Source organism: Grus americana, chromosome 1, assembly GCF_028858705.1.
Source record: "Grus americana isolate bGruAme1 chromosome 1, bGruAme1.mat, whole genome shotgun sequence".
In the NCBI taxonomy this organism is placed as follows: Eukaryota; Metazoa; Chordata; class Aves; order Gruiformes; family Gruidae; genus Grus; species Grus americana.
The window spans coordinates 187,379,648-187,403,498 of NC_072852.1; the positions used below are offsets into that span (position 1 = coordinate 187,379,648).

Sequence of the window (23,851 nt, forward strand, 5' to 3'; positions counted from 1 at the left end):
TTCAGACTTGGAGCTGGAGCACACGAGGGCACGTGAGGTGCACATTCAGCCCTGCCCTCACACTGCTGCCCGAAACATCACAGGCTCCTCTGTATCACTGCTGGAGCCTTGCAAGATGAGAATGGGACTAAAATTCTTCCATCTACTCTTTTGCCACGCAAAATCAAGCTGGCAGAGAAATGGAGTGTGTTGGGTTTTGTGTAGCAAGGTTTTGGTAGCGGGAGGGGCTACAGGGGTGGCTTCTGTGAGAAGCTGCTAGAAGCTTCCCCTGTGTCTGATAGAGCCAATGCCAGCCGGCTCCAAGATGGATCCGCCCCTGGCCAAGGCCAAGCCAATCAGCGCCTCTGTGATAACATATTTAAGAAGGAAAACAAAGGAGTTAAAGGAAGTTTTTGCAGCCGGAGAGAGGAGCGAGAAGATGTAAGAAACTCTGCAGACACCAAGGTCAGTGAGGAAGGAGGGGCAGGAGGTGCTCCAGGCACTGGAGCAGAGATCCCCCTGCAGCCCGTGGTGAAGACCATGGTGAAGCAGGCTGTCCCCCTGCAGCCCATGGAGGAAGGATGAGGGGGTGTAGAGATTCCACCTGCAGCCCGTGGAGGACCCCACACCGGAGCAGGTGGAGGCACCTGAAGGAGGCTGTGGCCCGTGGGAAGCCCACGCTGGAGCAAGTTCCTGGCCGGACCGGTAGACCCGTGAAGAGGGGAGCCCACGCCAGGGCAGGTTTGCTGGCAGGACTTGTGACCCTGTGGGAGAGACCCCACGCTGGAGCAGTCTGCTCCTGAAGGTCTGCACCCTGTGGGAGAGACCCCACGCTGGAGCAGTCTGCTCCTGAAGGTCTGCACCCTGTGGGAGAGACCCCACGCTGGAGCAATTTGCTCCTGAAGGTCTGCACCCTGTGGGAGAGACCCACGCTGGAGCAATTTGCTCCTGAAGGTCTGCACCCTGTGGGAGAGACCCCACGCTGGAGCAATTTGCTCCTGAAGGTCTGCACCCTGTGGGAGAGACTACGCTGGAGCGGTTCGTGAAGGACTGTAGCCCGTGGGAGAGACTCCATGTTGGAGCAGGGGAATGTTGAGAGGAGTCCTCCCCCTGAGGACAAAGAAGCGGCAGAGACAATGTGTGCTGAACTGACCGCAACCCCCATTCCCTGCCCCCCTGTGCCGCTGAGGGGGGAGGAGGTTGAAGCCGGGAGTGAAGTTGAGCCCGGGAAGATGGGAGGGGTGGGGGGAGGTGTTTTAAGACTTGATTGTATTTTCTCATTCCTCTACTCTGTTTTGCCTAGTAATAAATTAGATTAATCTCCTCTCTACATTCAGTCTGTTTTGCTCGTGACGGTAATTAGTGAGTGATCTTTCCCTGTCCTTATCTCGACCCAAGCCTTTTGTTATACTTCTCCTCTCCCATCCCGCTGGGGGAGGGGTGAGTGAGCGGCCCCGTGGCACCCAGCTACCGGCTGGGCCTAAACCACGACATGGAGAGAAAGGCAGAGATAGGTTAAAAGGGCTGGCAGATCACATCACAAGCGATGACCAACACAGTGAAGAGCATGGAAGGTCCTAAAGCAAGTTCTCCAATTCAGACAAGTTTCATGCCTTTTTTTGAAAGCGATATGTGGGCAAATCTCCTTTTCCTGGAGTTACTGCAAAATTACCTGAAGACAGCTTTGTAACTTACATTCCCTGTCAGAGAGAATACCTGCAAACTAAACACTATTTTATGTTAAAATGACAGGAGACCAAAAATATTCATCCACAGGAACTTCACACTTGCAGTAACTCCTGCCAGGAGAGAGAAGAATTGCTTGAAGAGTCTTAGTGCTTCCCAGAGAAACAGGCACGTTTTCTGCCAGTACCATCACATACTTCTGCACTCATAAGCACTGCAAATTGAATTAAACCAAAGGTGTGTCAGAGGCAATTTCAGCGCCTTTTCTGTCTAATTCCAACAAATGATGGTACAGGTCAGCAATGGCTTTGACCTTCAACAGGACAGTAGCACTTCACAGGATACTCATAGTAGCCCATCAAGTCTATTTTATTTTGCATTTTCTAAGGTAATGTGAAATATTCTTCTGCAAACTAAGTGCATATATACACCTTGACTGTTTTACAGGAAGAGTGTTTAAGTAAGCACAGTGTAATTAAATGCCACACAGTGAATCTATTTTGTGTACTGCAGTCTCAGACAAGGCTGTTTCTAGCTATCAAACATTTTTATGTCTTTTAGAGATGGAGATTAAAATAGGCTTTAACATAATTGGAAGCAATGATCTAATACTTTCAGCTTAAAGGCAGCATTATTGTAGCTATAAAACAGGTGAGAATGCATTTAAATGCTGAATAGAACAGGTTTGTTAACTCTTGCTCAGGTTAAAGTACTAGTGTGTTTAGAAGACGCTTTTTTTTTTATAAGCATATATAACATCACCAATGACATTAAAAATAATAGTCACTGAGTCCCTTAAAAATGTTCAACAAGTGAAAAACTTAGGAAGATAAAGTTTTGCCTGGATCACATAGTTTAATAAGAATCAAACAAATGGTAGAAATTTCTTACATCATTTATATTTGATACAAGTACATATACACTAGTGTGTGGGCACTTACAAAAATATAAATAAAACCCCCTCACATTTTCTTTAACAACAATTCTTTAAACGTAGCATGAGAACACTTTATTGAATGCTTTTGTACCAGGCATTATAGGAAAGCTTTATAGTAAGAAAGCTTTGTATTTGAACAGAATTGCTATTCATATTTAGGCCTTTGCTTGAAGCAAAAATTACTGTCAGTAATCACAAGGGATGTATGACAGGCCTGCTGTTAAACTGCACAGTCAACATCCCACCTCAGCATGCTGGTTCCAGCAGGAAAAAAAAAAAAAAAAGGTTAAGAAACAAATATAAACCAACTGTCAAAAAATTTAGTGGTTCATAACTCATTTTCAACCTGAAAGAGAACAATGAAAACAAGTTGTTTTGCAGTAACCCAGTACCAAGTTTAAACTATGGCTTGCTTTCCCACTCTCTGGGAGCAGAATTCAAAACAACAGTTCAGGTTTAAACCCAGGAAAAGCAGAGAGGTGTACACAGAGACTTAGTCTGAAGTCTTAGAAGTCTGTTTCACATGGAGGCCTCCACAGATTACCTAAACATACCTGACTGGTATAATCTAAAGATCCCACACAAGATATTAACTTCTCAAACTTAAAAAAATTCTTACAAAATTGAGTCCAGGCTTGACAGGTCTCTAACTGGGCCCCTGAAATCTGTAATATCCAACAAAACATTATTGTTCACTGCCTGTATTGCTAACATCCGAAAACTGAAACTCAAGTGTTAAATACTCTCAGGCTGCTGCATAGGATTGATCTGCCCTGAAACTTAACAGAATGCAAAAATATATGCACTAGTCCTCCTCTGTAAGCAGCAGGCATTTCCAATATGCTGTTAGTCTCATAACTATAGGCATCTAAAAACTGGTCATAAATCACTTCCTGGAAGTTTTTTTACTTCTTTTCATCAACAAGAAGGGGGGCCTTAAGTGACTAGACCAGATTTTTGTGTACAGAAATTATCAGAGGAAACCTATGCTGAAGATGGAAAAGAGCTAGAGTTTTGTCCAAATCCAGAGCCATACCAGAGGCTGCTGTGACAAGAAAAGGGATTTGGAAAATGGAGGCAGACTCACTCCCAGGAAGCAAGCTATTTAACAAATTACAGGCATGTATTAAGGGACCAGGCTGGCAGTGTAAAAATCCACTTATAATGAGGAAAAAGATACACAGACAGTTTTCTTCAGTTTAATATCAGGTGGTGTTATAAACTGCTAAAACCAGACATCTTCACATTATTACACTTGATGCACCGTAAAACAGGTTTATGTTACAGAGTAAGATTCAATATTATAAAACTTGCAGAAAACTTCACACAGAAGTCTTTAGTTTTTACCCCTTTTATTCATATCCAAACCCAGTAACTCTTATTTGTGTACAAACGGAGTAATTTCTTCCATCTTCTAAAACTGCTTTCCAACCAACCAGTTCTAAACATCAATAGCAACATCAGTAGTGGGAAATCAACCAGAAAGTGCCACCGTGGTCATTCGCTCAAGATACACACACTTCTTGCTGGACAGCCGGTTGTGGAATTTTATTATCCTCTGTCTTTTCCTGCCCAGGAACTTGGCACACAGTCTTTCGTTTGAATAACCGTAAACTCAACCGTAACAAGTCGCTGTCCATTGCTGCAGAATTTGTGTAAGTTTGTTTTGTTGCACCCTGTTGAAATTAAAAATTAAAAATAAAAAAAGAACTTAAACCAGTGGCTTTTAACATGCAAGCTGAGAAATTAACTTCAAGTACTCTCAATAATTAGATGTTTAATTGTACATATTCACTAGAAAAGACTTCGAGAATTAATGATTTTTCTATTAGCGTGCAAGATCATAAAACCTACTATAGTGCAAAAAAATGGCTAAAATATTTTTTCTTTCAATTCTAACCTGGAAGAACAGAATTGTATAATTCTTATAAAAGTACATGGAATCTCAAAAGCAGGAGAATTATTCAACAATTGTCCTTGAAATTGTATTTTAACCAATTATTTTTATTACGTATTCTCTAAATATAGAAAATGTATCTCCAGAATTTAAACCTCAAAATAAGAAACAGCACCTACCTCTAGTCTCAAATTAATTTCTCATCCTAAGTAAAAAATAAACACCCTAAAAATCTCTCTAAATTAAAGTCTCTTCTCCATTATTTAAAGGACTAAATCTACTCCAGAACAAACACAAAAATTATCTCCCTAGAGAAATGCTTTGCCTAGTGGAATCTGTATTTCCACATTTTGACCAAGCACTGTAAATGAACCACTTGCCTTTTCATTCTTCATTAGCTGCTTACGAATTGCAGAATCCCTTCGAAAGCACAGTGCTTTACAGCAAGGACCCAGATTACTGAGCAGACCCGCTCTCTCTTCTTTTCGTAGAAGTGCAGCCATGTTCAAGGCCCCCAGTTCATGTTCAAAAAGGTTTTCTGCATCTAGAAAGAATTTATATTTGCAGAGATCAACATATACATGGTATTTTTGAACAGCAATATACAGTAATAAGAAATTCCTTAAAGTTTTACAATTTGTATTTCTGCCTTCTAAACAGTATCAAGGTTTGGTAAAAAGGATACTGCAGTTTATTTAAAAACTCAAATGAATCCTTCACCATTTAAAGGGAAGGACGGGTACCCTTGTACATAGCTTCAGCACTGTAAAGCAATATTGAGACAGCAACCACTGGCCTAAAAATCAAGTGATAACTCTGGGACATACAAGGGGGTATAATTTATAGTCAGACAAAAGGTGTTTACTACTAGCGTTAATCAGAAAGTAGTGTAAGTTTCACTTTTCTGCAAGACATCAGATAACTGTACCAGTGTCAACACAGGGTTTGTTTGACTATGCAGAAGTGAAATACGACTACGTAGAATAATTCTTTTATCCATGGTGGATGAAGCTGGAGACCAAGTCAACAGATGCTAATGAACTACCCCCTTCTACCAGCTCATCTAAAGCATTTCTTACTAGTACTCAAAGTGGCAGGACTAGTTCTTCAATACATTTATCAGAAGAAACAGTGTGCAGCTGGAACACTTTAACAAAAGATGGATCATGAGGTGAGTCTGCAAGAAGTCTGTTTCTATGAAATGCAGACAAAGACAAAAAAAGTGCACAAGGCTGGACCACAGCTCATTGATAACCCTTTTACAATAAACAGGAAGATTTTGATAGAATTGGGGGGCGGGGGGTGAAAGGTGAGGTATGTAGCTAAGTCAAATCCAACCACCTCTATACAGTAAAACATTTGGTGTAAAACATTTAGCAGAGAATCTAACAGAACTAGAGACACCAGCAAACCTGGGGAAAATCTAGCAGCTGAAATCAAAGACTGCTACAGCAGTCTGGCAGAATGCACATAGAAGAGAACAAAGACGCATTTTTAAACCCCTCAGAGAATTTGGATGAAGCCGAGTAAGACTAGTTTTTAAACAAGGTGAAAAGAAACAAAAAAGTCAAATGAAATCAAGGGCAGGTTAAAGAGAACTGCACTGAAGTCATCAAGACAACCTCCATGGACAATCAATCAACACCACAAATAAGTGACAGGACACAAAAAGGCCACTTCAAAGGTAACACTGACAAGCTTGTAGAGTCTGCCCAGGTGCCAGATGCTGAGCATATCTGGGAACTAAGCATGTCCGTATCCTCAGAGGAAACAATTGCATGTAACAGATAGAGGGTAAGTCAGCTACAAATCTCAATTCTATCACACATTACAGATATTTGTTTCCAAAGAAAATGAATTTAAAAAAATAAATCCCCAAAACAAGCTATCGTTTCCTTTTTTCTGCATTTCAGTATATTACCAGAAACTTTTCATCCACAATAAGAACAAAGAAGGGAACACCAGTCTCAGGAATAAAACAGGGAAACAAATTACATCACCATGAAGAAGTCCAAAGTGAAAACACTACATTTTCACCATAACACACACGGAATATCTAGCTCAAATTCATTCACTTTTCAGGGCACCACATTTGTGCCTTAGTTTAGAATATAAGGAACAGAGGAAATGCACACACTAGAAAGCCTACTGGCAGTCCCACATGCAGCAACTTTGATGTGTGAGAGACCACACACCAAAGAGAAATCAATGGAGTCAACTTCAGTCCTCCTTCCTCTCCAGAGAAAAGTTCTACTGAATTTGAGTACTTTTAAGACCACCCCAAGGCAGTGCTGGAGAGTCTCCTATTATCACTATGGACTTTCTGTTTATTTCTAGAGAAGCATGTAAGGACTGCTGAGGTTATTTCAGGTATCATTTTAAATAGCCAAGTAGAGCGATTCTGCACCGCAGTACCTGCTGCAAGGAATCCCTGGAAAGAAGCGTTGAAGTATACAGCAAAATTAAAGCTTACAGGGAGAGAGACATAGTTCATACCTTTACTACATCAGACAGTCTGCAAACTCAGGAAGACTCAATATTGTATTCAATTACCCTGGTTATGCGAATTCTTAGGCACAGGAGCTGAGAAAATTGTTTTAAACTACAAAAAAGCTAACATTGCATAGAAAGAGCTGCAAATATTGCAGTGGGACATTTACAGTACTTACTAATACCAAGTACACACCTCAGATTATACTCTCTGTGATGCATTAAAAACGTTTGCTTTTAATTTGACTTTAAAATAAAGTAGAAGCAGTAGCAACAGCCCACAATTCAGTTATATAATTTAAATGACTCAAGCAAGCAGTGACATTCATGGAGATTAACAAGACAACTGCATAAAGAATAATGTTGCAAAGAATTAAAGAGTTTATTTCAAATTAAGAACTAGAATTTACAGAGAAAAAAAAATCAGAAAAATCTGCTAAAAACAGGGGTTCCACAAATATTATTACTTATAAGCCATAGTTTTCTCACATTTAGATCCTGGAATAATTTCATTTCCATAAAGATCTTACAGATACCAAAAGTTTCATAGTCCTAAAAAACCAATTCTACCATGCAAGTTGTTACAAACAGCTCAACTGCTTCCTGGGATGCCAAAGAGAAAAATCAGTATTCTCTCTCATGCAAAAGCCCTGCTAACACTACAGAACTTTGCTAAACAGCAGTGGTATAGTTCACACCCATGGCATGTATCATGGATGTCATGCCACACACTTTGTCCAAATGCCAGACCTGTGTATTATTTAATTTCCCACTTCTAGCAGAGATGCACTATACAAATTTCATGTAGCTCCTTCATTCTGACCCAAAACCTCCTATCTACGCATTCTGGAAAGGATCCTCATTAGGAAAGTAAGAGGACATGCAGAGGACCTTCAGAGAAAATAAGAAATCTTATTTCTTTCTCGCAATATTACTGCTAATTCACTGCAGAAGAATTAACTCTCAAAAAACCTGCTGATACACTTTAGGCTATGAAAGCATGAATGGTCTCAGAAAAAGAATATTCCACTAGGATCAAAAATTTTATTTAGGCTATTATTCAAGACCTCACCACCACTGCCGGAATTAAAACACTAATTTGATTGACATGCAGCTGTATTATATTCCTGTAATTTTCACACAATACTCATTATACACTTTCTATGGTCTTGAAACTTAAAATAGTGAACTAATGAACATTTCATAAGGACTTTCACTAAGTACAAAAGACAGTTTAATCCCTACAGAAACAATTACCTTTAGGTTTTTCTAACACTCTCTGGCAAGTCTCTTTAATTTTGGTGAAGAGCTCTGGTCCTGCCAATCGCCTGGAAATGCCAACTCTCAACATAACGGCACCTGGTGTGAATTTTAAAAGCGCAGCCCCAGGCTCCCGTGGTTCTTTTGGTTGCTTTGGCATAAGACTGGACCAATCTACATCTATAACATCCACAGGATCTGCAAAAACATTGACAGAGAATGAGTTATCACATCATTATCCCTTACCACAGTTGATGAATTTCACATGCTGTGTATATCACTCTCCTAAAAGCAATATACATTAGAACATTGTTCTGCAGTTCTCAAAGCCAGATCCTCAGACACTTCAGGTAAGAACATCAAAACTGGTGGAAAAAAGGACCATACAAATATGAAGCTTCTTGGATTAAAAAAGCCCCACCCCTAATATTCTCCTTCATTTTTACTGCCACCCCTTTGTGGAAGGCTGCTTGGACCCTGCTTAGCCAGCAGATTAGGAGACATCACTTACGTTTTCACAAATGCCACAATACAACTAAACGTGCTATGACAGATCCAAATTAAATGCTTAAAAAGCTAGTATTTCAACTCTGGATGCTGGATTTTTTTTTCCAAAGGAGCTATACTGTTTATTGAATAACCATACAACTGTGTTTATCTTGTACGTTTACCATAGAAAATATGAACACTGACCACGTAGACCCGATGACCCAACTGAACTTACAAGCAGAAGATCCCATGCTTCCCAGTGCCTCTGGGAAGCATTTAAGCACAGATAAAATCTGTTCATAAAATATCAGTTCCAAATAATGATCAAAACCAAACAGGATAAATGAAAACAAGTTTATAAAAACAAAAAGCTTACCCTTCTAGCTATATAAAACAAGATAAATATTACTTCACAAAACAGCTCCTGGTACTCTCTACTTACCTCTCTACTTCTCAGGCTTACCTGACTTTTATAGAACAAACGAGAAATACTGAAAAGCATACAAACTGCATTCCTAATTCAGAAATACTGTCAACATCACAATAACATTATATACAAACTGATCTAATCTTTATATTCAAATAATCATAAAGGGGTTTTGCTATACTTTTACCAGGCATCTTCTCATCCTCTTGTTGATCCTCCCGCTTTTCAGCATCACCTGCCAGAATTTCATCCAGTTCATCATCACTGATTGGCTCGTATTCTCCAGCTCCAGACCCCAGTGACTGTACATCATCAATCTTTGCTTCATCCTCTCCTCCTACAGAGACAGATACGTATTGTAGCTTTAAAGCAATCATTCTTGTTTTCTAAACATGCCTTAAGCAGCCTGAAAACAAAGAGGTTCAGCAAACTAAACTGTTAGGTTTTTGGGGACGAGTATATTCAACACAAAAACATGAAAACTCCTGGAAACAGAGCAGTTATTTCTCCCATACACAATGCGGCAGTTTGAATTTCACATATCTTGATTTTTTTTGGGGTGCAGTATTAGTCAAAGTGCACATAGAAGGCCATATTCAGAAGAAACATACGTTGATTATCTGGTATCTGATATGTAGTTAATAATACAAATCTAAGTCAGCACCACAAAGTCTTTCAGATGCTTTTGCACATGAATCCAAATTCAAGATTCAGTCCAAAAGCTCTACAAGAGAAAGAAATAACAGAACTCCAAAATACAAGGTGCAAGAGATCCTGAATGAAGCAATTATTCACAGTTTTAGACTCTTTGTAGAAGTCACAAGAAGAGCTTTTAGAAAGCCATGACAAACTTCTTCAGTTACTGTTACACTCCTGTCCATCCATATACTATATGCATATACAAATACCTGTGCTGTATGTGTAAACATGTTCCTTAAAACCTGTAAACACAAGACACTTAAATGTTGCACTTTGCAGTTCATGAAAGGAATGTCTGAAAGTATTCTCTCACCTCCAAGAGGGAAAGATCTTATTCAAGCGTTCAGAAACCCTATTGCTCTGAGGCTTTCTTAGGGTTCTGCACCACGGTACTTGCAATGAGTCGCGTCATACAAACTAGACAGAATTTACAGGGGTCCTCCCCTGTGGATGACACTTCTAGTATCTCCCTTATCCAGAAGGGAAACTGCCGTTGTTTTAAGTTGCCCTAATTTTAATTTTTTTTTTTTTTTGCTGCTTTTGCAAAAGCCACAAAGGGGGAAGAAAAAAAAAAATCACCTCCACTAACCTAAAAATCAGCATGGGAAAAGCAAATAAAAGACATGCTAGCAGAGCTTAAATTAACTACTCAGATGACCTGGCAGTGCTTTGGAGGAATCATATAGCATTATTTAAGCCCACTCCTAGAGCAAACACATTAAGGTTCAGGACATTACAATACTTTAGTAATTATATCCTCATACATTTTGTTAGACAATACACTACAGTACTTTGTCCAAGTAAATACCAAGTTACCTCCTTAACATCATCAGATTTGGAAGTGTATTTAGTTTTCTAAAAAGTTTTTCCTTTTTAAAAGGAAAATAAGGCCATCTGTACTAAATTTCATTTTGTGCCTTATGATTTTAAATATTCATTGCTTGTACGATCCATCATCTGCCTCCAACACTGATCTACCAGATACACCAGCTCACCATGACTATGTGCTTGGACAGCACAGATGAACCATAAAGAAATTACTGTATGAAGCAATTAAAAATAAAAATTCATAGTTCTCAATACATGCTTAAAAAAAGATTACTTCCTCAATTTCAAATTTCAAATCCAAGTTTGAGAATTTCTAGATTATAACCCTATCACTACCTTTAACTGCTTTTTTGCAGAAATGGACTTTCATATTAATTCTGCATTAAAAATACGACACACTGATCAGCTAAAAGGAACAATGTAAACAGGAGTAATAAAGTAATGAAAGACAATAAAGTACACTAAACCTTAGAAAAATCACAAACATGCTATATAGCATGCTTTAATAAAATGGAATGCCATCTAATATTTTACAAAAGACATTTCTTTGTCTAAAAAAAAAATAATCCTAATTTAATATAACTTCCTACAGATGACAATTTTCAGAGAATTTAGAACACAACCTTTGAAAAAATACACAAAATAATATACATTAAGACACTTACAAGAAGTCTGGTGAAAGGCTAGACCTAAAAATACATTTAACATCGACAGCCAGTTCAGTCACAGGTGCCTTCTCCGAAACATATAACATATTGAGGAGTAGCCTGTTTTCTCAAGTTACCACATTGTACTCTGATTTCCTGCACCATTCCTTCCTCTAGCTTAAAAATCGCTGAATTCTGTCCATTACAGCAAGACAGAGCAGACTTCCCCATGCCCACTCCAAATACTGTCTTGGACAAGTGCTTCCACTCCAAAGATAATCTCCTTAAATGGAATTTTCTCAATTGTACCAGTCAACTCTAATGACCACTTTGCGAGTAATCAAGTAGGTGATATAATAAGTAATAAATATTTCTCATCATCCTCTCCAGACAACATTTGAATTAACTTCTCAAATTAACAATGAACAGCTACTGATAATTCTTATTAAGCATGCAAATATGATGAGACAACGTCCTGTTATCTTGTGTAAAACTATAAAAGCTTAATTAATTTGCTTCTCTTTCTGTTTCTGAAGACTATGGACTTCAGGCCTTACCATTCCAATCATCCAAAAATTCCAAATTCTACAATGCCTTTTTTTCCTCTCAACAGATTTTAGAGAAGACAACTCCTGCAGTCACCAAAAAACCCCAACACAACTTTGAAATGACTGTAATGTAGACCACTTACTCTGGATTTAGACTCTTGTTTCTTTTATGTTGTTGATACAGGTTAAAAGTATTTCCCAAACTCCCTATCCATGCAAAGCTCAAGCTGTCTAATCCATGTGACAAAATATTCATTAATCCTAAACATGTTTTCCCCAGTACCATTTAGGGCCAGTAAACTGAAGGCACATTTAATAAGATTACCTCAGGAAAGCTAATTTTTTGACTGTTGTACCAAGCCATACATATGTTTCACCTACTAATCAGACAATCATTTCTATGATAACTGGACTCTGCAGAAAAAAAAACAACAAAACCAAACCAAAGAATATTTCCAAGTCAACACTCATTTTTTTTCACTCATTTCCTGTCACTAAAAATAGATCTTATAACAATATAACAAGACTATCAAACGTTGGTGTGATTCTTTAGTAAACTGCCTATTCAGAAATGTTACAACTAGGTGAAATTATACCTCAGATCATTTATGTTTCTTTGCCTCAAGACTTCTTTAGAAATTAACAAGTAACACTAACACAATTAATAGTAAGAAGATGCTCATCAGAATTCTCCCTTCTCATGTCTGCTTCCACAATAGAGAAGTTGGAGCCAATACACCTTTCAGTAGAAAATTATTCTAATATAGCTCAGTTAGCACTATGCTAAAAGGGAAAGAATAAAATATTTGACCGTCAGGTTCTTTCACAGAATATCTCACCTTCTAAACTCTCTACCTTTTCGGCCTCATTTCCATCTTCAAAACTTTGTAAAGGTCCTAAATCTTTGTCTGTTCTTTCCTTCTCTGAAGCTGCTGAATCCCGACAAACACCATCAAATTCCTTTTCGTGATCTCTGTCCAGTTTCGTTTCACTGTGTTTTGTTGATTCTTTTTGAGAGGAGATGTCAAGAGTTCTGTCTCTCTCTCTTTCAGCAGTATCGGGTAGTTGTCTGTCTCTCTCTCTTTCCAGCTCCCGTCTTTTCTCCCTCTCCCTCTCTCGTTCTCTGAGCCTCTCTCGTTCCCTAGTCCTCGGCCAGTCTTTGTCAACATCTCGGTCCCAGTCTCTCTGTCTTCCCTCTCTCCTCTCTCTCTCTCGTTCTCGATCATGTTCATGTCGATCTCGCTCCTGAAGCCTCTCCCTGCTATCAAAGGACCCAGATCTGGAATGGACCTGACGATCTGATTCAGGAGAACTTCTTCTTGAACTGTGGCTTCTTGAATCTTGACGATCTGAATAAAATATTTTAAATATATGCATGACTACAGCAGATAAATGTAATACCATTTTACTAGATCAAAACATTTTAAAGATTCAGGTATGAAAATGTACTTCTCAAAAGCATAATCTTCAAATTCATAATGCCTTCAGATTGCCTATAGATTTAACCTTACTTAAAAAAGTAAAGTATTTCTCCCACTCCCCAAAAAACATTTTTAGTGGCTACTTCCTACTATGACAGAAATCAAACTGAAGGTACATAATTTTAACTCAGAAATTTAGGCAAGGGAAAAATAAATAAATAATTAAACAGAATAATCTCAAAATTCTCAGAACATTTCTTCTAAAAGCTAGGAATGCCCTGGCTAGCAAGTGATAAATTCAGAAAAATAATTTCAGGGATGTAACCATGAGGACAACAGAGAGCCAAAGTGTTGTAGGAGGAAGATGTTTTCCTACTGATGCTGTTTAAATTTTAAAATATTTTATCCTTTTTTTTACAGGATTTACACAAATAAAACAAGTCAATTTTGATTATTTTGATTTGCAACAAAGATGATCTCCATATGCATTAAAAGTATGCCTAACAGGAACCACGACAGATTTAGCTCAGTGAAAATAGCTCCTGAGACGATAATGGATCTCTCTCTCCCAGAGAGAAGAGGCATATTCATTTTGCATAGATTTCAGAATTTCCATATAAAACTGAATGTTAATAATGAATTTAAGAACGTTATTTAGATGATAAAACTACCTCAATGTTCTGTCAGCATAAGCATTTTCTCTTTCTATGAGTTTTTTTGTCCTACAAATTACTTTATTCCCCATACAGCATGAACTGAATCTGACTGAATGTTTTGGTGTAAACAAAGTGGTAATTCTGCCCGCTGAAGATCAGCTTTTCAAATACGGTAACATTTGCAGGAATCTTAATTCACTCTAGTTTTTCTATGAATAGGAGAGAGCACCTCCCTCTCCCTCCACACAAATCACAAAGGCAAAGAGTACATACAGCCACGCAAGAATGATTTGGGATTCATACGTTTGCGCTTTTATACAGAACGATAGGTCAGTCTCACTAAAATGTATCTCATTACCTGAAGATGTGCTGCGACTGGGTTCCCCTCGTTTCAACTGATCAATTCTGGACTTTCGTTCCCCAGTGATTTCTAAGCTTTTCTTCTCTCTGTCCCTGTCCCTATCCCTGTCTCTAGAGCTACTGTGCAGGATCCTCTTCCGTCCAGTTTGGTCATCTCCACTGCGATGAGCTGACTCATTGGAAGGAGATCTAAGTCTGCTTGACGCATGGCTCCGATTGCTACCAAGGCTGCTGCTGCGCTTCTGATCCAAAGGTTTACGGTGCGGTCCATCATCAATAGTAACATGGGGGGCTTCCACCTTTTCACCCCTCGTCCTGTGACTTTTTCTATGGGAGTCCTCAGTGCTTCTTTCTGGAACAACAATATCACCACGTTCAGGAACATCTTCATCTGACCAGTCACTAAATGTTGTATCTTCTCTTTTTTGGGGGACTTCTGACACAGCTTTCTCAGGTGGTGCTTCAACCAATTCTTCTTTTGTTACAGGGGGGGTTCTTGGGCCTTTCTTCTTTTTATGATGTGGAACAATTTCTTCGTCAGAAACTTCAGAATCACCCTTCGACCTCTTCCTCTTTTTCTCTACATTTTTCTTTTTTTGACCTTTCTTGGGTGAAAAGACCTGGCTTTCCTCAGTCGTTGATTCATTAGTGTACCTTTCCACCCCACTGTCATCATCTTTCTTCTTCTTTGTGGCCTTCTTCTGTACCTTAGACTTCTTCTTGCTGTCATCATGCATTCTATCAGAACCATCTCTTTCTTCAGAGGGACGGTGTCCAAGATTTTCCTGAACCCTGGACCGGGAGCCTTCTGAAGCATCTGGTTGCTCTCGTTGCTTATCTGCTGAAGAAACCCTCTCTTTAAACTCTGGTTCTTCGTACCGCCGGGAACTTTCCTTTCTGTCTGATTTTCGCTCCTCTTCTTTCCAGCGACTCTGCCGCTCCTCTGCAACATGAGAGGGGCTCAGTGACCGAGATTCCTGTGGCCGCACAACCTGGCTCAGAAGTCTGTGCTTTTCATCTACAAAATGGGAAAAAAGATGTACTTGTATTGTTTAGGAAGGAGAACAGGTGAACATTTGGTATCTTGTGCATGCCAAAAAGTGTCAATCAAAACAAATAATCCATTATTTCAGTTACTTTTAGTTTTTCTACTGCTGCAGCAGCAACAGACTATTTCCATTTTGGTAAACATGTATCTTAAACAACAGATGTGGAAGCCACTATCACCCAGCAGATGTAACACAGTGACAAAATAAAGACAAAAAGACAAACATATAGCTTGCTCATAAAAATAAGGGGAGGAGGACACTTATAAAAGCTTTCCCCATGTTCTTTCTATTTAAGATTGCAAATTATTTTCCATAGGCAGAGGGTAAGCTGGATCCTGCTGCAGAGATAGGCAACTCCTACTTACTTTTATCATCTCCACTGTTGTAAGCATCACTATCAGGAGAGTGCTCACGGCGACGTTTGGGTGACTGACGAGGACTTGGGCTGCTTTCATTTCTGTGACGCTTCCTGCAGAAGAAACATGTACAGTTAAGTTTCTTCAGCATTCTTTAAAGAAACATTGAATAACTGAGTTTATCATCAACACAATCCTTGAAGTCTAAGCACCTCAGAGAAGGCAACACATCTAAGGATGCCAGGAAGTTTTGTAGTTTTCTAAGTTGTTATTCCAAAACTTCAAGTATGATCAGTTTTCTAATCATGCTGTTAAGATATCTTAAACTAAAACTCTAACACTTAAGACAACTTTCTTTTTAGCAAAAAGTTATGAAAGACTATTAAGATGAATTTTTTTCTGTGGCAATGATCCATGCAGTGGGTTGATCCCAGCTGGCAGCTAAGCCCCCACCTAGACGCTTGCTCACTTCTTCCCCAGTGGGATGGGGGAGACCCTATACTAGATGATCTACAGGAATCCACAATTCTCTCTCACACAAAAGCTACTAATTAGTTCCAAGAAAAGCAGCTATTCAGGGCAACAGTGTTTTGCTTATTATTGATGGAACAATGAGAATTTTATTGTGCTGAATGAAAAAAGAAAAAGAATCAGCACCACACACTTACTCAGGATACTGTTCATGCCTTCATTGGTAGTCTTCTAGTATTGAAAATTTAGTAGTGCAAAAGGTAATGCATGTTCCACAGAAATTTAATGAACAAAGTCATAAACCTTGACCTAGTTAGCTGCTGTCTGACTTGCCATGCTTCAACAGGTACCACAGTCCGCTATTATGCCTCCAAGAATGCCTGTATTATTAAAGGCAAGGCCATGCAAGTATACTCCAAAGGGAAAATTAAATGGTCTGACTCAATTGTTAGCTCTTGAGTAGTTCCACAATTCTGCACTAACAAAGCATCAGATTAACTTCAATGGCATAATACTGATTTTGGGGCTACCAATATGTGCCACATGGATGCAGGGAAGACATGGCTTGAGACTGAGCCTCTGCACAAAACAGGGTATCTTGTTCCTTATGATACTCCCCTGCTTACTAACTTACTGAAATCAACAGTTAAAAGACTGCCTTTTTTCTTTTTAACTGAAGTAACATTCAGATCAACTCACTTGGATTTTCTTTCCTCATGGACATCTCTTGAACTTCTTTCTTCTCGGATATCTTCTCTCTTATCTCTGCGGTCTTCCCTTCCTTTATCTTTGTCATCCCAGTCTCTCTGGCGCTCTCTTTCTTTATCCCTGTCCCGACCTCTCTCCCTTTCTCGTTCCCGCTCTCGATCTCTTTCGCGCTCTCGCTCCCTTTCTCGCTCCTCCCGTTCTCGCTCTCGCTCCTTCTCCCTCTCCCTCTCTCGTTCCCTCTCCCTGTCATGGTCTCTGTCTCGGTCACGTTCACGGTCCCTGTCTTTGTCCCGTTCTCTCTCCCTCTCCCGTTCCCGAGCACGATCTCGTTCCAACTCTCTTTCCTTCTCCCTTTCTCTTTCCCGGTCTCTTTCTCTTTCCCTCTCTCGCTCTCTCTCCCTTTCTCGCTCTCTCTCCCGGGCCCTTTCATCTCTCCTATCATCAGACCGATCTACCCTTCGCTCTTCTCTTCTTTCATCCCGCTCGAGGTCATCGCTTCGTCCTTGATGTCGTACCGGTGAGCTTGCTCTCTGATCTGTGAAGAGAAGCAAGTTTGATTACCAAGTGCTAAAGGGACATACACCATTTCCACTACACTGATAAAAACCCAAGAGCTTTTGTTTTGATGATCTAGATATTGGTTTGCATTAAACGAAAAGCAACTCCCTGCAGAAACTTGGAAATTCTCTTCGGGGAGTGAAAAAGACAAAAAGCAGTACTAATTTTGAAATATTTTTTTCAATATTTAGGGAGTGGGCTTTCCTTATTTTAGCCAAAATTTACTACAAAAAATTTATTTTCTACCAGATTTTTCTGAATGTCTTCAAAAGATAATTATACACCTCACTGCCTAGTTATTACTATTGCATTACTCAACGATTCAAAATCTGGTATAAGGTCTTGATAAGCTCTGAATGACGTACATATGAAAATGAAATGTCAACACTTCTGTACAAAAATTTTGCTTCCTAAAACTGTTAAGAGTCATGGGCTTTACAAGAACTCACACTATTTATAATACATAGTAAAAGTTACTGCAAAATAAGAAATACTAGCCTGTCTCATCAGATCCCTGCACAGAAATACACAACCAAATCCATGAGAAAGGGAGAGACAAGAATGCAATACAGCAAGCAGAACTGCTGGAAGTTTCCATATGTATTCGCTGCAGAGCCTTACAGTTTTAGAAGGGGAGTTTTTCAAAGTTCAGACAGTGGATTAGAGTCATGGAGAAAAGCAAATTTATATAGAAAATGTCTGATCCAGGACAGCAAAAACTGATTTACCTAATGATATTTACTCTCCACAGACTTAGCTGCATTTTGCTAGTCATATTTTGAATATATTTTTTAATATATCTATAAATTTTGACCACTTTATAACAATTTTTATGCTGATGTTAGTAGTATTTGAATCACAACAAATCAATAAAACTATTTTTCCACAATATACATTAAAAGCACTATACAAAACAGCAAAAAATGACATGAACAGAGGTTGGTATTTTTCAGTCCATTACTCTGAGGCTGAGTGCATTTCCCTGTAAATTGAGACAATGTCAACCAGCGGCAAGTAGGCAGAGTTTGAACAGGACTAAATCAATAAAATATGCATTTCCATCAGTTTAATCAATTTTAATCTCTAAGTAAATTAACAATAACTTAATGCTCCCCTGTTACCAGGTAAAACAAAAAGCAAACTTGAGTGACATTTCTGCCATGGATGTAACACTTTTTTAAAAGGCAAATCAGTCCATGCAATTGGTTCCATAAACAGGTTCCACATTCTTTTAACTGTGCCTGTAACATTATAATGCAATTTATCGCACATAGTAAGTATTAGATTTTATACAGAAGTTCCGTAACTCCTGTTTGTTATGTCAGTTTTGGTGACAAAACATCTACATGAAACTCTTACGTGAATCAAGGTACTGGAAGCGCATTGGACAATTAAATGTGGATAGTCAGCACTTCTTACATGATTTCATTACTTGAAGTGCTGTTCCAGTGGTTGTTTGGAACACCTACAGATTTGTTTTACTTGAACAAAGAACAAATATGCAAGCTAACATTTTAAAATCATACTAAAAAGATTCCTTACATATCATAGAACTAAGTACCAACCAAAATCTATCTCCATTTTTTCCTGAACAGCAAATGCTAAAACTGTGGTCTAATTATGGAAACTATGTCTTGAATTCTAACTCTGTGGAGGATTTACTATTAAAAAAAAAACCAATCTAAGTTTTTAAGGAAGAAAACAACAAGTCTTATCTCCGTTCAAGCTCTTTATATTTTCCTCTGAAAGGGAAACACAATCCATTTAAAGTAACTTCCCTTCTAGAAATGTATTTTGTTGTGATGACATATTTTTACTTCTAAGGTTTTTTGGGGGTTTTTTTTTAAATGTTTTTCTTTATAAATTAAGAACTCTGTATGATATGAAAAGCATAAATTACATTGTAATATATCTAGGATTTACTGGGGGTGAGGAGGTGGAAGAGATGAAAGCTAGACTGCAAAAGCCAACCCCCCCAGGACACATTCAGACTGTAGGATTTTTCAGTTGACAAGAAAAAGGAAGCCTGGAGATTAGGTTTGTTGAAATCCTGCCTTGAAGATGAGACAGAATCTAAAGCAGAACCTGTCACAAGAACAAGTAATAATAGATACATTTCAATGGACCAAAAAGCACCTCACGAAGTAACATACAAAACATCTCTTTGAAAAACTGAAGTTAAACAACAGCTAGAACATATCTGTCACTTCCAAATCAAAACTCAAGACAGAAAAAGAACAAACCAAAACTGTCAGTCAGACTGTACTTCTATATTTATTTTTCACAGCTCCTCCTTTCATTTCCATGCTATTTTAATTTGCCCGAGTCCTCCTGTTCTCTTAATTGGTGAGCAATACATGTGTTTTCCAGAGTGAAAGTTGGTACCAAGTTCCTTAGAGACAACACAGTACTCTTTCAGATGCAGAAGCGTGACATCTTGCATACTATGTCCAAAAGAAGAGCCTTGCGTACTCTTTCCATGATCACCGGTATCTGTACCAACACTTACTAGACAATTATTATTGACCACAGCAAAGCATTCATCAATATTAAACTCCCCAGGCAATAAATTTTTGAATTCATCCTAAATTTAAACTGTCACTTACTTTAGTAGTAAGTAGTCTATAATTAAGTCAGTCTAGCAGTCAAGCCTTCCCCAAAACACACTCAAGTAATTTAACGTGCCAAAATACAACGTTTCTATTAAAACAGAACCAGTAATAAAATGCAGTCATGAATCTAAGCTTATGTGCACATCTGTACATGAAGTGGAGGAGGCGGCAAAAGAGGAGGAAAAAATCATTTTACCTTGAAGTTGTACAATGAAATCTCTTGAAGAAGTTTAGTTTGTTTTAAGACTACTTGGATGAATAAAACCAGAAGGTGCCAAAATCTAGCCGCAGGAAGAGAGAAAGGCCATAGCATTCACACATACGCTACCAATGAGAGATCTTACTACAGAAGTTAACTTACATCAAGGATAGGACTAATGTCAGTGTGCAGTGTTAAATGAGTTATTTATGAATTAGTGGTGTGGGGGCGGAACAAGGAAGAAAAAGAAGGGAGAGAGAAACACACACATTCATACATATACATCTGACTACATATGTATGTGTAAAAATATACATTAAAATACCTCTTTCTCTGTTGTCACGCCTGTCCCGTTCACCATGTCTTCTTTCAAAGGAGGAATCCCTTGCTTGTTCTCGACTATCATAGCGATCCCGATCAGGGTAGCTACTCCTTGATTCCCAGCTGTCATGGTAGTTTCCACTACTGCTGTGACCATCAACCTGGGATCCTCTAGTCCCCCGACTTCCTAATAGAGATGTACCAATATAAATGATGAGTTTCCATATGTAAGGAAATTCACAGATATTTTATAGCAACTAAAGAAGTAACTTTTAATAAACTTGAATTAACTGTTCATGGAAACAGAAATTGTAGCATAAAACTCTACTTAACCAACAACTCAAATTTCATGTTTTAACTGTAAAGTTATTATTTTCAAACTACAAACTCAAGACTTTCTAAATCACCATGTCCTGGTCATAGCATGATTAGAAATATAAACAGTCCAAAAGCCAGTTCACATTTGTTCCAAGTAGGATGTAAGCTTGTAGACAGTACAGCAGGAATAAGCAGAGAAAGTAGAGATCATTTTTCCTGTAACAACTGCATGGCATTTCCCTAATGAAAGCATCACAATAAGCCTGAGAAAGTCAAAACGTATTTGGTACAGATGACTAAAAAGTGATAAGTGAAGCTGTTCTACAAAGTGCATCACTTTCAAAAACACTGCCAAAGGTTAAAATCCCACCTTTTTTTTTTTGTCAATCAGGAAGGGTCGGGGAGAGGTGGGATTGTGTGAAAGATGGTTTTCAAGTACCTAAGACATGCAGTTGCTTTTGAAAGAACACAAAAATCCTGCTGCCCAGCACTTTGAGACACACTGCCCCCTATGAATCTTCCACTACACATCAGCCTCTCACTTGTGTTAGAAGCCCATGGGAAAACCTAGGGTTACAGAAACATTAAATGGAGTGGTACAAGGGTTAGGGTTTGTTTTAATATGGTATGGCAGAATACCAATGTTATGCCACTTTAATGAATGGAGAACACAGAAGCGCTATAAATTTAAGCAAGTGTTCTAATTTAATAACAATGGAACTGAACATAGCTTTAAAAGCATGAACTATTTGGCAGCACTTCCATATCAAATACCAAGATAATATGAACGTCAATATTCAATCTCCAATGATAGGAACTTAGTAATTTTTTAAATCATACAATACCCTTGTCAGATAATTCCGGACCTCTGCCTCTACTTCTGCCAGTTCTATCACTTCGGCTCTCATTTCTGGAGTCACTTCTGGAGTCATTCCTTGTTTCAGCACGAGAGCTCTCCTCTCTGCCATGGGATCTTCCATAGCTGCGTGACTCCTCCTGGTACTGGTCATCCTTTTTATGGGCATCGCGACTCTCTCTGTCTCTGTAGTCATGGGAATCTCGTGTGGAACGTGAGTCTCTCTGATCACGATTATCTTTGGTATCTCTGCTATAATCCCTCGTATCTCTGGAGTCTCGAGTGTCTCTGGATTCCCTTGGCTCCCTCCGATCTCTGTTGTCTCTTGTCTCTCTCCGATCTCTTCCATCACGAGATTCTCTGTCATCTCTATGATCCCTGGAGGTACTCTGCTCCTGGTCATAATCACGATCATCTCTTGTTTCTCTTTCTTTTTCCCTTTTCCCTCTAGTTTCTGTAAAATGTTTAAAAGAATGTTATATACCTATTAATCAGAGCAAGCAAAAATTTAGAAGACAAATAACATCAAAATAATACAGTCACAATACAGTTCTAACACACACACAGAGAAAAATCAAAATTAAAAGGTAAGTATGAGAAGATCATGTTAGGCATCTACCTAAGCATTCGGTAAGCTTTGAAGATCTTTTTGTGAATTTGAATCTGTACTTTACAAATATTTATCTGTTCAAAAGATAGTAAATATAATAGAAATAAATATCAAACCTATTAAAGAGCTAGCACACTGCAATAATTTTAAAGTAGGATCATTTCTCCCGTCAGATTCCTTTTCTTTCTCCACACATGTATTTGCAGGAAATTTGTGCTATATCTAGACTACGTGCTTTTAAGACTTCAATGTCCTGCTAAAATTTTTTTTTTTTAAAAGGTAAGTTTACAGCCAGTCTAAAAAAAAGCTGACATATGCAATCTTTGTAATCTGTCTCGAGACACACAGCATGTTTGCCCATCACAAATTGCTCAACCAGCTTTATAGATTTCCAGAGGGAATGACTGTTTCTTTGCACACACCTACTTAATGTCAATTAAAAAGACAATAGACAGAGCAATCAGTGAGGACTGGATTAGCATTTGGGCACCTTGCAGAAAAGAGTAATAGTTACTTACAAGTATCCTGCTGTCACTCAGCTGATCCACTAGTATATGCATGATACCAAGAGAAGATCACTTACCTACTGACGCCACCATTGCATTACACAAGAAACACCTGACAGCTGCCTACAGGATCACTACAATCAGCTGAGCCTACATAAGCAGTCCTATCAGGAATACACCATTGCACAGACCCTGAAAACAGCACCACCAACACAGAACGATAATATGGATGTCTGCCAGTATTTTTTTCACCCCGTAGCCATTGGGATAGGTGCAGACAATGCCACAATTTGAAAATCAAGTTTCGAAATGCAATTTGCAAACAAATAAAAATTAATCTTAAGTGCTATTTTTATTCATACCATCCCGCCTCTCATGGCGCCTATCATGAGACTGTGAAGTTCGATCACGATCATGCCTTCCCTTTTCTCTTCCAGGAGATCGGTGTCTCGAAGGGCTTCGCTTCCTCTGAGGAGAAGAGGATGAGTGTGGGGGATAGGGAGATGATGATCGCCTTGCAGGCGGGGAAGCTGTCCTTTGATAGGATGGAGAAGGAGTTCTTTTGCGGTGTGGGGAAGGAGAATGTCTTTGAACAGAGGAGCCTGACTGTGATGAAGAGGAGTGATGTCTGGAGGATATGGGAGAATGATGCTGACCTGATGGGGAAGCAGACCTGTAAGGAAGAGTTAGAACAGACACACATGTAATAACTTCATTTGAAAGGTTGTTACCATATTCTACAACAAACAAACAAAAAAGGATTAAAATAATTTGTGCATTCTCTACCCTCTGTCTGATGAAAATTAGTGCTGTTTCTATAAAACGTCAAACTAATCTTCCTTTAAGGGTACCAAGGATATCCTTTCAAAGTATATTTATCTTTAAATGGTTATAGTTTATTTAGTATCCAAGAACAAGTTGTCCAATCAAAATTATATTATATGGCTAACAGAATGCTTTCAT

The 23,851-nt window shown here is 38.7% G+C and overlaps 1 protein-coding gene across 9 annotated transcripts in view; it reads right to left on the reverse strand.

The window, feature by feature from the left end:
* Positions 1-2,548: 2,548 nt before the first annotated feature.
* ZC3H13 (zinc finger CCCH-type containing 13) overlaps positions 2,549-23,851 on the reverse strand; it is a 50,097-nt gene continuing 28,794 nt past the window's right edge. For 8 of the 9 annotated variants that reach the window (XM_054821283.1, XM_054821273.1, XM_054821294.1 and 5 more), the window contains 11 exons: positions 23,251-23,561; positions 21,762-22,226; positions 20,603-20,785; positions 16,900-17,443; positions 15,739-15,842; positions 14,323-15,342; positions 12,727-13,236; positions 9,347-9,502; positions 8,247-8,447; positions 4,880-5,043; positions 2,549-4,278 (listed from right to left, as the gene is read on the reverse strand). In XM_054821283.1, the coding sequence (XP_054677258.1) occupies positions 4,108-4,278; positions 4,880-5,043; positions 8,247-8,447; positions 9,347-9,502; positions 12,727-13,236; positions 14,323-15,342; positions 15,739-15,842; positions 16,900-17,443; positions 20,603-20,785; positions 21,762-22,226; positions 23,251-23,561 (3,829 nt within the window). In that variant the 3' untranslated portion in view covers positions 2,549-4,107. The remainder of the gene's footprint in view (positions 4,279-4,879; positions 5,044-8,246; positions 8,448-9,346; positions 9,503-12,726; positions 13,237-14,322; positions 15,343-15,738; positions 15,843-16,899; positions 17,444-20,602; positions 20,786-21,761; positions 22,227-23,250; positions 23,562-23,851) is intronic. The other variant, XM_054821263.1, reaches the window with a different exon arrangement.